The sequence below is a fragment of the Pseudophryne corroboree genome, chromosome 12 (assembly GCF_028390025.1).
Source record: "Pseudophryne corroboree isolate aPseCor3 chromosome 12, aPseCor3.hap2, whole genome shotgun sequence".
Classification (NCBI taxonomy): Eukaryota; Metazoa; Chordata; class Amphibia; order Anura; family Myobatrachidae; genus Pseudophryne; species Pseudophryne corroboree.
Window position 1 is genome coordinate 159,446,455 of NC_086455.1, and position 17,167 is coordinate 159,463,621.

Consider the following 17,167-nt stretch of genomic DNA (forward strand, 5'->3'; position numbering starts at 1 on the left):
GAGAGAGAGAGGAGGGAGAAAAATGAGAGAGAGAGAGAGAGAGCGAGAGAGAGAGAGGGAAGGGTGGAAGGGGGCAGAGAGAGAGAGGAGAGAGGGAGAAAAATGAGAGAGAGAGCGAGAGAGAGAGAGAGAGAGGGGGGGTGGAAGGGGGCAGAGAGAGAGAGGAGAGGGAGAAAAATGAGAGAGAAAGAGAGAGAGAGAGAGAGAGAGAGAGAGAGAGGGGGGGGGTGGAAGGGGGCAGAGAGAGAGAGAGGAGAGGGAGAAAAATGAGAGAGAAAGAGAGAGAGAGAGAGAGAGAGAGAGAGAGAGAGAGATAGAGAGGGGGGGGTGGAAGGGGGGCAGAAAGAGAGGAGAGAGGGAGAACAATTGAGAGAGAGAGAGAGAGAGAGAGAGAGAGAGAGAGAGAGAGAGGGAGGAGACAGAAGGGAGAGAGAGGGGGGAGGTAGAGAGAAAAGGTAGAGAGCCAGGAGAGAGAGAGAGGGGGGGGGAGAGAGAGGGAGAGGGAGGGGGAAGGAGAGAGAGAGAGGGGGAAGGGAGAGAGAGAGAGGGGAAGGGAGAGAGAGAGAGGGGGAAGGGAGAGAGGAGGAGGAGGAGGAAGGGAGAGAGGAGGAGGAGGAGGAAGGGAGAGAGGAGGAGGAGGAGGAAGGGAGAGAGGAGGAGGAGGAGGAAGGGAGAGAGGAGGAGGAGGAGGAAGGGAGAGAGGAGGAGGAGGAGGGAGAGAGAGAGAGAGAGGGGGGGTGGAAGGGGGCAGAGAGAGAGAGAGGCGAGAGGGAGAAAAATGAGAGAGAGAGAGAGAGAGAGAGAGGAGACAGAAGGGAGAGAGAGGGGGGAGGTAGAGAGAAAAGGTAGAGAGCCAGGAGAGAGAGGGAGAGAGAGGGAGGGAGGAGGAGGGAAGAGAGAAGGAGGAGGGGAGAGAGAGAGAGAGGGAGGGAGGGAGGAGGAGGGAGGGAGTGAGAGAGAGAGAAAGAGGAGGAGGGGAGAGAGAGAGAGAGAGGGGGGGAGAAGGAGGGAGAGAGGGGGGGAGAAGGAGGGGGAGAGAGAGAGGGAGAAGGAGGGGAGAGAGAGAGGGGGGAGGAGGGGAGAGAGAGAGAGAGAGAGAGAGAGAGGGGGAGAAAGGAGAGGGTCACAGAAGAGAAAGGGGAGAGAGGGGAAGAAGAGAGAGAGAGAGAGAAGGGGTAGAGGGAAAGAGATACAGAGGAGAAAGATTTAGAGAGGGGGAATAGGGGAGAGAGAAGAGTAAAGGCAAAAAGAGGGGAGAGAAAATAGATACAGAGGATGAAATGGGTAGACAATAGATAATATAGGGGCAGATGCAGTAATCTGGAGAAGGCATAAGGAAGTGATAAACCAGTGATATGTGCAAGGTGATAAAGGCACCAGCCAATCAGCTCCAATATGTAAATTAACAGTTAGGATCTGATTGGCTGGTGCCTTTATCACCTTGCACATATCACTGGTTTATCACTTCCTTATGCCTTTTCCAGGTTAATACATCTGCCCCATTGAACGGTATAGGGGGAATTACAGAGAGAGATAAGGGAACAAGGGGCAGATTTATTAAGCTCGGTGAAGTGATAAAGTGGAAGGTGATAAAGGACCAGCCAATCAGATTTTAACTTCCATGTCACAGGCTCAGTTTGAAAAATGACAGTTAGGAGCTGACTGGCTGGTCCTTTATCACCCTCCACTTTATCACTTCACCGAGCTTAATAAATCTGCCCCCAAGTGAGAGGGAGAAAGACAGAAAGAGGAAGGGAGGTAAGTCAGATAGGGGATAAGAGGGAATCAATTACATACAGAGTTGATTAAATAAACTCCACGTCCTCGAGAAGATGCCACCGGCTTCACAATCCAAGGGCCACGGTCCTTTGAGAAGGCATCTGCAGGAGGACACAGAGAGGTCAGTCTCAGAACAGCGCACAGTGGTCAGCACACACACGCCTCCACTACACCCAATCCCCCTCCAGCCAGTGCATACCCTCTCTGGTTCTGGGATCAGCGCATGGGGGGGGCTACAGCTCACCTCCCCATCTTCCTTAACTAACAAGAGTTTCTCAATCTAGACGCCACTGTGCAGACTGAGGCGCAAGGTAGGTGCACATCTACTTCTGCACTGTGGAACTGATTATCTGCACTTTGCAATATTTTCCCTAAAATGAAAGAAAAATATATATAGATCGACTTACTGGCCGACAGACAGAGCCACCTACTGGCCAACTGATCATGAAACTACTTTCCTTAGCGATGCGATTCTTCTATAATAGTTTGTCATGTATATGGCCCTGGTAATACCTGAAACCCATTCCAGTGCTGCCTCACTTACTGCAGAAATCCTGGTACTCCCCAGGCAGCAGGTAGGTCAGGGGCAGGAGGCTGAAGTTCCGCAATCCATGGATTTGCTGCATGCGCTGAACGTTCTTGTAGAGACGATCTTTGCGGGTCAGCTCATAGGACCTGAGACAGATAGAGACACTGAGATAGGTCATAGAAATCGCTCCCAGTAATAAAACTATGACAGGATGAGCACCAGGAGCCACAGCAAGGCCCAAACCGTCACCCCTTGTAGTCCAGATGTTACTGTTGGAACATAGCCCTATGGGGGTCATTCGCTAGCTCAAAATGGTCGCTGCGCTGCGATGATGGAAAAAAAAAACGGCACTTCTGCGCATGCGTATGCGGCGCAATGCGCACGCGCGACGTACTTTCACAACAGCCGAAGTAGTTTCACACGGTCTAGCGAAGTTTTTCTGACGCACTGCTGGCCGCAGAGTGATTGACATGAAGTGGGCGTTTCCGGGTGTAAACTGACCGTTTTCAGGGAGTGATCGAAAAAACGCAGGCGTGCCAGGGAAAACGCAGGCGTGGCTGGGTGAACGCAGGGCGTGTTTGTGACGTCAAATCCGGAACTGAATGGTCTGAAGTGATCGCAAGCGCTGAGTAGGTCTGAAGCTACTCTAAAACTGCACAAAATTATTTTGCTGCCGCTCTGCGATCCTTTCGTTCGCACTTCTGCTAAGCTAAAATACACTCCCAGTGGGAGGCGGCATAGCGTTTGACCGGCTGCTAAAAATGGCTAGCGAGTGATACACTCAGAATGACCCCCTATATGCGGAACACCAGCCATGTTCCTGTGCAGACACAGGGAAGGTGCACCAGCAGACAACACAAACTTCCACACAAGTATGGGGGTAACCTGAGGACGCCAGTGCTATGCAGTTATAACATTATATTTTTATCAGAGCGTGGAAACTGTGAACTTAACATGAAAGATGCGATGACTAAATGATTCCTGCATCTGATAACACAAATCGCTTATCTGTGGAATCAGAGAAAGGGATTTATTGGTAAGTACCAAAATCCTGATTTTGCTACTTTGATCGCTGACTAACATGTAACACTTTCCTATCATACATGACAGATACACTCTGGAGCTATGCGGAAAGTTCCCACGCTCTGTATTAATCTTATGGTCACATGGCTAGCCGCGGCACACGCATCTCAGCCGTTGCTACCTATAAGTAGGCCCCTTGGGTCCCGCTGCAGCTCACCTTACCTGGGGAAGTGGTTGACTTTCTGGAAACTGGTCAGGCTCCTCATGAGATGAGGCTTTATATGAGATCCTGTCCACATCAGGTTGAAGTCATTACTATTTGCATTGACCTAGGAAATGGTGACATCATGTTATCACCACCAGAGGGCAGACCCATCGCAGGGTGCATATAGTGACATGCCGCTCTCACCTCCTGGAAGCCGTGCGCAGAGAGAATGCTTCGGACCAGGCGGCTGTCTGTGCGGACCATCTTGAAGGACAGGTGATAGCGCTCTGTATGGGAGAGACAAGAGATGGTCGGAAAACGGCAGCTCCACCATCCATGCCGAGTTATATAAACACTGCAATTTATATGATAACGGAATTAAACATTTAGCTATTCTGAGATGCAATTTATCAACCTACACACAGGTCTCACACGATACTCTTGCTAAGAAGCCTTTGTCTAATGTCTATGAGCCAGCTAAAGACCAGCAAGAGTTCTCGCCTCCAAAATGGCCGATGGTGCAGGCATCCACCAGCGAGCTGCTGAGCTATCTTGGGGAGTTCATCTGTGGGAGGTGTAACAAGCTGAAGCATCTGTCACCCACATATATTGTTCCATGCTGCTGAGAATAGACCAGTCTCTCATTGGATGCTAGCAGGACGTAGGCTTCCTCACCCCGGCCAATGTAGTCTCTCTTTACATGCTCTGCCAAGAGGACATTCCATCAGAGCTGGACAGTGAGCTGGAACTACAGGCATCTCTGTCAACATGTCTGTATCAGGCATACACATATGTGGGCAGTGAGACCTCCTACCCACTGAGGCCTTTACTGGTCAAAAGCCTGAAGGTTGCCTTTTGGAGCCGTGGTCTCTCAGTTATTGACCAGATGAGCTCAATGCTGATCCCCCCACAGTATTTCACCCAGATCTTTGATGATCTTAGAGCAGAGGGTGGACAGGAGGACATAAAATGGCTAAGGATAGTACTGGACAAGTAATACTCATGATTTGCTGGTGTTATATAAAGAAGAGGTTGTCACACATCGGGGGTTCTGGTTCCCGTTACCCTACTCATCTGAGCAGCGTCACCGCCATAGGTGCTCCTTCTGGCCGCCAAAGACATCCCTGAGCTTCATGCTTGACAACCAACTGGATGGTTGGCATATATCCTGAAGTTATCTCCTGGGCTGTCCGAGTATGGGCACTGCCATCTTGGCCGATATCACCTGACTGACTAACTACCAACCATGGTCCACTGTCTGCACACGTGATCTGCTCAGACTATCTGGGACAAGAACGTCCTATTTAATCCGGCTCTGGCTGTGAACTTATTAGCTTGTCTCTAGAGACCTGGCTCCTGGCAGTGAACCTGTGCATCAGTTCCAGCAAACTCCACCGTCAGCTCCAGGCTGTGCACCATACACAGCAAGCTTCACTGTCAGCTCCAGACTGTGTGCCATACTTAGCAAGCTCCACCATCAGCTCTGAGATGTGCACCATGTAAAGCAAGCTCCAGTATCAGCTCTAGACTCTGCGCCGTACACAGCAAGCTCCACCGTCAGCTCCAGGCTGTGCAACATATACAGAAAGCTCCACCATCAGCTCCAGGCTGTGCTCTATACACAACAAGTTCCACCGTCAGCTCCAGGCTGTGCTCTATACACAACAAGCTCCACCGTCAGCTCCAGGCTGTGCTCTATACACAACAAGCTCCACCGTCAGCTCCAGGCTGTGCTCTATACACAAGCTCCACCACTAGATTCCAACTTGGTTCCAGAGACTGATCCAGTTTGTTTCAGCTACTCCAACTGCAAGGCGGCTCTCCAGTCTACCCCGAATCCTGCCTCCCATCCGTACTACTTACCAACCTGCATGAGGAGGAACTTCATGAAGCCACTTAGCTCCATCCACTCTCCTAATATTGAAGCCATCCCTAGGATTCCTTCCTCAGGTAATCAAAACCGCAGAGACCTGACAGAGGTTACTTAAATATTAATATTATTAAATATGTTCTTTGCTTTTACAGAGCAATTATTTGTTTCTATAAAATTGGTTGTGCGTCTGGAACCAGAGGGATGAATCATGCAGGGGCTGGAACTGAAGAGACACAGACAGGCCGAAGAGATACAAGGGGCTGGAGCCACAGAGATTCCAGGAAAGCTGAAGAGACACTTTTGGGGGGGGGGGGGGGGGGGGGGGGAATGGATGTGTGTGTGTGTGTGTGTGTGTGTGTGTGTTTGGGGGGGGGGGGGGGGGGGGGGGGAGTATGGTTCCAAACAGATACTGCGGGCCTGGAGCGACACTGTGGTCATGGGGCTGGGGAGACACTGTAGGCCTGGAGCTGGAGAGACATTGTGGGCCTGGGGCTGGCGAGACACTGTGCGTGGGGCTGGAGAGACAATGCGTGCCTATGGCTGGAGAGACACTATAGGCCTGGGGCTGGAGGTGTGCATATATCAGAGCATGACAACATAAGCGTCTTCTTTAATTCCCGGCATGCGGTGCTGGTTATTTGTGTATCCACAGTAGTACCTTTGGTATATTTCATTACTACAGCAGGGGCACCAGGTAGCTGCTGCATTGGAATTGGAGTGCCGACCTTTATCAATGCCAGGGACAAATTGAAATGTTTTTTTGGTAATTGCTATTTTCTATTCATTGCACCTCTGAACGTTATTATAATGAGTGAGATCAGCCGATAGAAAGGGAGTAACATTATGTAAACACGCGCGTTCCTTTTGTAGTATAGTTATATAGTAAGCACCACTATGGCGTAGTATACAGCACTATGGGCTGGAGTTGGACGCAGTGGCGATCGTGCACGAGTCCCGATGGTAGGGTACGGAATCAGGCACACGCATGAAGAAGTGCATTAGGAATGTGTTGGGTGTTACTAGATGGTTACAGGGGGTTGGCTAAATCAGACGCAGATGTATTATACAGGGTGATTCAAAAGTCGCAGTACACCCTTTTACTTCAAAAACTGTGCAGAACATGGGAAAACTGAAAACTCAAGTAAGGTATGGTGAGGTGGGCTATCTTTTAGAGCAGGGGTGGACAAACAGTCGATCGCGATCGACTGGTCGATCGCGGACATGCGACCAGTCGATTGCGATCCAACGCCCATCCACCCGAAGCCGCGCCTCTCCTGCCTGCCGCCCTGCCCCTCAGTCTGGTCTCCGGCAGTGACGGCGGAGTGTATAGCTCAAATCAAGCACCAGTTCGTTAGCCAATCAGAGCTCGCGGACCGGCGCCTGATTTGAGATATACACGCTGCCGTCACCGCCGGAGACCAGACTGAGGGGCAGGGCAGCAGGCAGGAGAAGCGTGCGCTGCGCTCTCCACACAGCACGGTGAGCACTACTATGGGGGCATATCTGGCACTGTGGGCACATGGCACAGTGGGGGCATATCTGGCAATGTGGGGCATATGTGGCACTGCGGGGTCATATCTGGCACTGTGGGGGCATATCTAGCACTGTGGGGGCATATCTGGCACTGCGGGGTCATATCTGGCACTGTGGGGGCATATCTAGCACTGTGGGGGCATATGTGGCACTGTGGGGGCATATGTGGCACTTCGGGCACATGGCACTGTGGGGGCATATCTGTAATCTGGCACTGTGGGGGCATATCTGGCACTGTGGGGGCATATCTGTATCTGGCACTGTGGGGTCATATCTGGCACTGTAGGGTCATATCTGGCACTGTGGGGTCATATCTGGCACTGTGGGCACATGGCACTGTGGGGGCATATCTGTATTCTGGCACTGTGGGGGCATATCTAGCACTGTGGGCACATGGCACTGTGGGGGCATATCTGTATCTGGCACTGTGGGGGCATATCTGGCACTGTGGGCACATGGCACTGTGGGGGCATATGTGTATCTGGCACTGTGGGGGCATATGTGTTTGAGGTTTTTACCTGTGGGGGCAAATGTGTTATTTCGTGCGAGACAGTCATTACACTATGGGGGTCATTCCGAGTAGATCGCTCGTTGCCGATTTTCGCAACGGAGCGATTAAGGCTAAAATGTGCATGCGCACGGTACGCAGTGCGCATGCGCTAAGTATTTTAGAACAAAACTTAGTAGATTTACTCACATCCGAACTAAGAATTTTCATCGTTGTAGTGATCGGAGTGTGATTGACAGGAAGTGGGCGTTTCTGGGTGGAAACTGGCCGTTTTCTGGGAGTGTGTGGAAAAACGCAGGCGTGTCAGGGAAAAACGCAGGAGTGTCTGGAGAAACGGGGGAGTGGCTGGCCGAACGCAGGGCGCGTTTGTGACGTCAAACCATATGTGGCACTGTGGGGTCATATCTGGCACTGTGGGGGCATATCTGGCACTGCGGGCACATGGCACTGTGGGGGCATATCTAATCTGGCACTGTGGGGGCATACCTGGCACTGTGGGGCATATGTGGCACTGTGGGGTATATCTGGCACATGCCACTGTGGGGGCATATCTGTAATCTGACACTGTGGGGGCATATCTGGCACTGTGGGGGCATATCTGGCACATGGCACTGTGGTGGCATATCTAGCACTGTGGGCACATGGCACTGTGGGTGCATATCTATATCTGGCACTGTGGGGTCATATCTGGCACTGTGGGGTCATATCTGGCACTGTAGGCACATGGCACTGTGGGGGCATATCTGGCACTGTGGGCACATGGCACTGTGGGGGCATATCTGTATCTGGCACTGTGGGGGCATATCTGGCACTGTGGGCACATGGCACTGTGGGGGCATATGTGTATCTGGCACTGTGGGGGCATATGTGTTTGAGGTTTTTACCTGTGGGGGCCAATGTGTTATTTCGTGCGAGACAGTCATTACACTATGGGGGTCATTCCGAGTTGATCGCTCGTTGCCGATTTTCGCAAAGTAGCAATTAAGGCTAAAATGTGCATGCGCACGGTACACAGTGCGCATGCGCTAAGTATTTTAACACAAAACTTAGTAGATTTACTCACATCCGAACAAAGAATTTTCATCGTTGAAGTGATGATCGTAATGTGATTGACAGGAAGTGGGTGTTTCTGGGCGGAAACTGGCCGTTTTCTAGGAGTGTGCGGAAAAACGCAGGCGTGTCAGGGAAAAACGCGGGAGTGTCTGGAGAAACGGGGGAGTGGCTGGCCGAACGCAGGGCGTGTTTGTGACGTCAAACCAGGAACGAAACGGCCTGAGCTGATCGCAATCTGTGAGTAGGTCTGGAGCTACTCAGAAACTGCAAGGAATTATCTATTCACAATTCTGCTAATCTTTCGTTCGCTATTCTGCTAAGCTAAGATTCACTCCCAGAGGGCGGCGGCCTAGCGTGTGCAATGCTGCTAAAACCTGCTAGCGAGCGAACAACTCGGAATGACCCCCTATGTGCAGCAAGGCTACGTCCCTTTTTTTTGTTATACCACACCCACTTTGTTATGCCACGCCCCTTTTTTTGCGCACGCGCTTGCGGTGCGCACAATTATTCCTCCTAGGTAGATCACAAAAGCTTTTCAGCTTTCAAAGTAGATTGCCGACTCCAAAAGTCTGGCCACTCCTGTTTTAGGGTATGTACCAAACATGGGCGCCATCTTGAAATCAGCCATCTTGAATCTAAGTTAGTTTTTTCAAAAAGAAAGGGGGTTGTGTAACATGTCAGACAACATCGGGATTTGCTGAAAGTTTATTGCTGCAAACAGATGTGAAATAGGAGTTATGGTTCAAAAGTTTTCTATTTATTTTTTCTATGAAACAATAGGGTGTACTGAGACTACTGAATCACCCTGTAGTATGGGCGTGTTATTACAGTGACACAGGCGTGTTGCTGAAGGTGACTGCGCACAGAGAAGCTGAATCGCTCGCAGACCGTAGGGTTTATACTCGGATGACCTGCACCTAGCACAGGGCTGGTGAAAGTTTCAATGGTTCAACTAAAGATACACAAAGCACGGTTGCAGCATCTGTAGACCCTGAAAGCACACGGATGTACACCATGGAAGGGAATAAAGTCGCAAACACAACTGCCGCAAAAGACACAAGGACACCTGTGACTGCGTCCGACTCAAGATCAGGCCCTATGAGGAGGGAGTATTCCGCCCCTTTCCACAGACCCCACCCCCATTAGGGCTGTTTACAGAAATTTACCGGGCTGGTTTTCCATCCTAATTCGTCTCTATCTTGGATACGTTTATGTGTCAGACACGTACCTATAACCCCAGCTAGTCCTCCGTGTGCCCCTGTGTGTCCGGGCTGCACATACACTGCGAGTACCTCTGGAGCTTTATAGAAAAGCATCTGATTGGCTGCTTTGCACGCTGCAGTCTGTGATAGACGTTGACGCGCATTTTGTGGCCTTGGCACTTAGGAAGAGGAGAGCTGGTAAGTACTGTCAGATCACGCTCCCTCTCACATACATACTATATCAGTATATATGAGGAAGAAGAGGGCTGCATGGTCTGGTGAGTACTGTCAGATCACGCTCCCTCTCACACACATACTATATCAGTATATATGAGGAAGAGGAGAGCTGCATGGTCTGGTGAGTACTGTCAGATCACGCTCCCTCTCACACACATACTATATCAGTATATATAAGGAAGAGGAGAGCTGCGTGGTCTGGTGAGCACTGTCAGATCACGCTCCCTCTCACACACATATTATATCAGTACATATAAGGAAGAGGAGAGCTGCGTGGTCTGGTGAGCACTGTCAGATCAGGCTCCCTCTCACACACATACTATATCAGTATATATAAGGAAGAGGAGAGCTGCGTGGTCTGGTGAGCACTGTCAGATCACGCTCCCTCTCACACACATACTATATCAGTATATATGAGGAAGAGGAGGGCTGCATGGTCTGGTGAGCACTGTCAGATTACGCTCCCTCTCATTCACATATTATATCAGTATATATATAAGGAAGAGGAGAGCTGCCTGGTCTGGTGAGTACTGTCAGATCACGCTCCCTCTCACACACATACTATATCAGTATATATAAGGAAGAGGAGAGCTGCATGGTCTGGTGAGCACTGTCAGATCACGCTCCCTCTCACACACATACTATATCAGTATATATGAGGAAGAGGAGGGCTGCATGGTCTGGTGAGCACTGTCAGATTACGCTCCCTCTCATACACATATTATATCAGTATATATGAGGAAGAGGAGAGCTGCATGGTCTGGTGAGCACTGTCAGATCACGCTCCCTCTCACACACATACTATATCAGTATATATGAGGAAGAGGAGGGCTGCATGGTCTGGTGAGCACTGTCAGATTACGCTCCCTCTCACACACATATTATATCAGTATATATGAGGAAGAGGAGAGCTGCATGGTCTGGTGAGCACTGTCAGATCACGCTCCCTCTCACACACATACTATATTAGTATATATGAGGAAGAGGAGGGCTGCATGGTCTGGTGAGCACTGTCAGATCACGCTCCCTCTCACACACATACTATATCAGTATATATGAGGAAGAGGAGGGCTGCATGGTCTGGTGAGCACTGTCAGATTACGCTCCCTCTCACACATATACTATATCAGTATATATGAGGAAGAGGAGGGCTGCATGGTCTGGTGAGTACTGTCAGATCACGCTCCCTCTCACACACATACTATATCAGTATATATGAGGAAGAGGAGGGCTGCATGGTCTGGTGAGTACTGTCAGATTACGCTCCCTCTCACACACATACTATATCAGTATATATGAGGAAGCGGAGAGCTGCGTGGCCTGGTGAGTACTGTCAGATCACGCTCCCTCTCACACACATACTATATCAGTATATATGAGGAAGAGGAGAGCTGCGTGGTCTGGTGAGCACTGTCAGATCACGCTCCCTCTCACACACATACTATATCAGTATATATGAGGAAGAGGAGGGCTGCATGGTCTGGTGAGCACTGTCAGATCACGCTCCCTCTCACATACATACTATATCAGTATATATGAGGAAGAGGAGGGCTGCATGGTCTGGTGAGCACTGTCAGATCACGCTCCCTCTCACACACATACTATATCAGTATATATGAGGAAGAGGAGGGCTGCATGGTCTGGTGAGTACTGTCAGATTACGCTCCCTCTCACACACATACTATATCAGTATATATGAGGAAGAGGAGAGCTGCATGGTCTGGTGAGCACTGTCAGATCACGCTCCCTCTCACACACATACTATATCAGTATATATGAGGAAGTGGAGGGCTGCATGGTCTGGTGAGCACTGTCAGATCACGCTCCCTCACGTACTATATCAGTATATATGAGGAAGAGGAGAGTTGCATGGTCTGGTGAGCACTGTCAGATTACGCTCCCTCTCACACATATACTATATCAGTATATATGAGGAAGAGGAGAGCTGCGTGGTCTGGTGAGCACTGTCAGATTACGCTCCCTCTCACACATATACTATATCAGTATATATGAGGAAGAGGAGGGCTGCATGGTCTGGTGAGCACTGTCAGATCACGCTCCCTCTCACACACATACTATATCAGTATATATGAGGAAGTGGAGGGCTGCATGGTCTGGTGAGCACTGTCAGATCACACTCCCTCACATACTATATCAGTATATATGAGGAAGAGGAGGGCTGCATGGTCTGGTGAGCACTGTCAGATTACGCTCCCTCTCACACATATACTATATCAGTATATATGAGGAAGATGAGAGCTGGTGAGTACTGTCAGATTACGCTCCCTCTCACACACATACTATATCAGTATATATGAGGAAGAGGAGAGCTGCGTGGTCTAGTGAGCACTGTCAGATTACGCTCCCTCTCACACACATACTATATCAGTATATATGAGGAAGAGGAGGGCTGCGTGGTCTGGTGAGCACTGTCAGATCACGCTCCCTCTCACACACATACTATATCAGTATATATGAGGAAGAGGAGGGCTGCATGGTCTGGTGAGCACTGTCAGATCACGCTCCCTCTCACACACATATATATCAGTATATATGAGGAAGAGGAGGGCTGCATGGTCTGGTGAGCACTGTCAGATCACGCTCCCTCTCACACACATACTATATCAGTATATATGAGGAAGAGGAGGGCTGCATGGTCTGGTGAGCACTGTCAGATCACGCTCCCTCTCACACACATACTATATCAGTATATATGAGGAAGAGGAGGGCTGCATGGTCTGGTGAGTACTGTCAGATTACGCTCCCTCTCACACACATACTATATCAGTATATATGAGGAAGAGGAGAGCTGCATGGTCTGGTGAGCACTGTCAGATCACGCTCCCTCTCACTCACATACTATATCAGTATATATGAGGAAGTGGAGGGCTGCATGGTCTGGTGAGCACTGTCAGATCACGCTCCCTCACGTACTATATCAGTATATATGAGGAAGAGGAGAGTTGCATGGTCTGGTGAGCACTGTCAGATTACGCTCCCTCTCACACATATACTATATCAGTATATATGAGGAAGAGGAGAGCTGCGTGGTCTGGTGAGCACTGTCAGATTACGCTCCCTCTCACACATATACTATATCAGTATATATGAGGAAGAGGAGGGCTGCATGGTCTGGTGAGCACTGTCAGATCACGCTCCCTCTCACACACATACTATATCAGTATATATGAGGAAGTGGAGGGCTGCATGGTCTGGTGAGCACTGTCAGATCACACTCCCTCACATACTATATCAGTATATATGAGGAAGAGGAGGGCTGCATGGTCTGGTGAGCACTGTCAGATCACGCTCCCTCTCACACACATACTATATCAGTATATATGAGGAAGAGGAGAACTGCATGGTCTGGTGAGTACTGTCAGATCACGCTCCCTCTCACACACATACTATATCAGTATATATGAGGAAGAGGAGGGCTGCATGGTCTGGTGAGTACTGTCAGATTACGCTCCCTCTCACACACATACTATATCAGTATATATGAGGAAGAGGAGAGCTGCGTGGTCTAGTGAGCACTGTCAGATTACGCTCCCTCTCACACACATACTATATCAGTATATATGAGGAAGAGGAGGGCTGCGTGGTCTGGTGAGCACTGTCAGATCACGCTCCCTCTCACACACATACTATATCAGTATATATGAGGAAGAGGAGGGCTGCATGGTCTGGTGAGCACTGTCAGATCACGCTCCCTCTCACACACATATATATCAGTATATATGAGGAAGAGGAGGGCTGCATGGTCTGGTGAGCACTGTCAGATCACGCTCCCTCTCACACACATACTATATCAGTATATATGAGGAAGAGGAGGGCTGCATGGTCTGGTGAGCACTGTCAGATCACGCTCCCTCTCACACACATACTATATCAGTATATATGAGGAAGAGGAGGGCTGCATGGTCTGGTGAGTACTGCCAGATTACGCTCCCTCTCACACACATACTATATCAGTATATATGAGGAAGAGGAGAGCTGCATGGTCTGGTGAGCACTGTCAGATCACGCTCCCTCTCACTCACATACTATATCAGTATATATGAGGAAGTGGAGGGCTGCATGGTCTGGTGAGCACTGTCAGATCACGCTCCCTCACGTACTATATCAGTATATATGAGGAAGAGGAGAGTTGCATGGTCTGGTGAGCACTGTCAGATTACGCTCCCTCTCACACATATACTATATCAGTATATATGAGGAAGAGGAGAGCTGCGTGGTCTGGTGAGCACTGTCAGATTACGCTCCCTCTCACACATATACTATATCAGTATATATGAGGAAGAGGAGGGCTGCATGGTCTGGTGAGCACTGTCAGATCACGCTCCCTCTCACACACATACTATATCAGTATATATGAGGAAGTGGAGGGCTGCATGGTCTGGTGAGCACTGTCAGATCACGCTCCCTCACATACTATATCAGTATATATGAGGAAGAGGAGAGTTGCATGGTCTGGTGAGCACTGTCAGATTACGCTCCCTCTCACACATATACTATATCAGTATATATGAGGAAGAGGAGAGCTGCGTGGTCTGGTGAGCACTGTCAGATTACGCTCCCTCTCACACATATACTATATCAGTATATATGAGGAAGAGGAGGGCTGCATGGTCTGGTGAGCACTGTCAGATCATGCTCCCTCTCATACACATACTATATCAGTATATATGAGGAAGAGGAGGGCTGCCTGGTCTGGTGAGTACTGTCAGATCACGCTCCCTCTCACACACATACTATATCAGTATATGTGAGGAAGAGGAGGGCTGCATGGTCTGGTGAGCACTGTCAGATTATGCTCCCTCTCACACACATACTATATCAGTATATTACACTCCGTGCTGTTGTATGACTCTGGTTTTCCCCCCTCTTGCTCCACCACTGAGACACCGGATATAAATGCTCTGTAGTTCTTACCTCCAACCACGCGCAGTGACAGCTCCTTGGTCAGAATCGCCTCTGCATGGAAGAGCAGGATGGGAACTTTCCGCGAGCCTCCCGTCCACAGGATACAGGAGTATTCACTGTATGGTAACAGACACCACAGTCATTTACTGAACCAGCCAATGAGACACTTTCATAGACAGGTAAAAGCCTGATCTTCCTGAGCCTCACTCTGCCAGATTTACAATGACTGGATTGGTCTGGGGTTATTGTATTGCTCAGGGGCCCCTAGCTGTAAAGAGACCTTATCCCAGGATTCAAGACTGTTACACAGGGATCCCCAGGATGCGAGACCGTCACATTGGAATCCCCAGGATGGGAGACTTTTACATAGGGATACCCAGGATGCGAGACTGTTACACAGGGATCCCCAGGATGCGAGACTGTTACATAGGGATCCCCAGGATGCGTGACTGTTGACTGTTACATAGGGATCCTGAGGGTGCGGGACTGTCACATAGGGATCCACAGGGTGCGGGAATGTCACATAGGGATCCACAGGGTGCGGGACTGTCACATAGGGATCCACAGGGTGCGGGACTGTCACATAGGGATCCACAGGGTGCGGGACTGTCACATAGGGATCCTCAGGGTGCGGGACTGTCACACAGGGATCCTCAGGGTGCGGGACTGTCATATAGGGATCCTCAGGGTGCGGGACTGTTACTTAGGGATCCCTAGGGTACGGGACTGTTACTTAGGGATCCCTAGGGTACGGGACTGTTACTTAGGGATCCCCAGGGTACGGGACTATTACATAGGGATCCCCAGGGTGCGGGACTGTGACATAGGGATCCCAGGGTCAAGGACTGTTACACAGGGATCTCCAGGGTCAAGGACTGTTACATAGGGATCCCCAGGGTGTGGGACTGTTACATAGGGATCCCCATTATCCGGGATTGTTACATAGGGATCCCCAGGATGAGACTGTTATATAGGGATGCTCGTATGTGGAACTGTGACATAGAGATCCCCGCAATCCGGGACTGTTACAAAGGGATCCCCAGGGTGCGGAACTGTTACATAGGGATCCCCAGTGTGCGGGGCTGTTACATAGGGATCCCCAGGGTGCGGGACTGTTACATAGGGACCCCCAGCGTGCGGGACTGTTACATAGGGACCCCCAGCGTGCGGGACTGTTACACAGGGATCCCCAGCGTGCGAGACTGTTACATAGGGATCCCCAGCGTGCGGGACTGTTACATAGGGATCACCAGGATGTGGGACTGTTACATTGGGATGCTCATATGTGGGACTGTTACATAGGGATCCCCAGGGTGCGGGACTGCTACGCAGGGATCCCCAGGGTGCGGGACTGCTATGCAGGGATCCCCAGGGTGTGGGACTGCTATGCAGGGATCCCCAGGGTGCGGGACTGCTACGCAGGGATCCCCAGGGTGCGGGACTGCTACGCAGGGATCCCCAGGGTGCGGGACTGCTACGCAGGGATCCCCAGGGTGCGGGACTGCTACGCAGGGATCCCCAGGGTGCGGGACTGCTACGCAGGGATCCCCAGGGTGCGGGACTGCTACGCAGGGATCCCCAGGGTGCGGGACTGCTACGCAGGGATCCCCAGGGTGCGGGACTGCTACGCAGGGATCCCCAGGGTGCGGGACTGCTATGCAGGGATCCCCAGGGTGCGGGACTGCTACGCAGGGATCCCCAGGGTACGGGACTGCTACGCAGGGATCCCCAGGGTGCGGGACTATTATGTAGGGATCCTCAGGGTGCGGGACTGTTACGTACAGATCCCCAGGATGAGAGATTGTGACATAGGGATCCCCAAGATGTGGGACTGTTACGTAGGTATTTACCGAAGAACTGGGACTGTTACATAGGGATCTCCCGAGGATCTGGGACTGTTACATAAGGATCCCGAGGATACAGGACTGTGACACAGAGATCACCAGGATCTGGGACTGTGATACAGGAATCCCCAGGATCTGGGACCGTGACATAGGGATCCCCAAGATCTGGCACTGTTACATATTGATCCCCAGAATACGGGGCTGAGACACAGGATCTGGAAGCGTTGTTAGTCTCACCCGGTGTCGCCATCATTCTCCTTTGCGGGGCACATCGGGTCAGCAGGTTCTCGGGGCACAGGAACATGCATTACCTCCAGAATTAAGGAGACTTATCAGCTTCTCCCGTTACCACAACAACCAAACTCGTCCCTCCCATCTCTAACGTCATCTCCGTCATCTTAAGCACACAATTGCCACCTTCAATATGGCGTCCCGCTCTCCGCCCTTCATGAAGC

General features: G+C 50.6%; 1 protein-coding gene across 1 annotated transcript in view; it reads right to left on the reverse strand.

Moving 5' to 3' along the window:
• Positions 1-17,134, reverse strand: part of TTLL5 (tubulin tyrosine ligase like 5) — a 61,201-nt gene extending 44,067 nt beyond the window's left edge. The window contains exons 1-6 of the mRNA XM_063946597.1: positions 16,950-17,134; positions 14,878-14,984; positions 3,741-3,823; positions 3,554-3,660; positions 2,324-2,454; positions 1,798-1,880 (exon numbers count right to left, since the gene is read on the reverse strand). Of these exons, the coding sequence (XP_063802667.1) occupies positions 1,798-1,880; positions 2,324-2,454; positions 3,554-3,660; positions 3,741-3,823; positions 14,878-14,984; positions 16,950-17,020 (582 nt within the window). The 5' untranslated portion in view covers positions 17,021-17,134. The remainder of the gene's footprint in view (positions 1-1,797; positions 1,881-2,323; positions 2,455-3,553; positions 3,661-3,740; positions 3,824-14,877; positions 14,985-16,949) is intronic.
• Between the last annotated feature and the right edge of the window lie 33 nt (positions 17,135-17,167).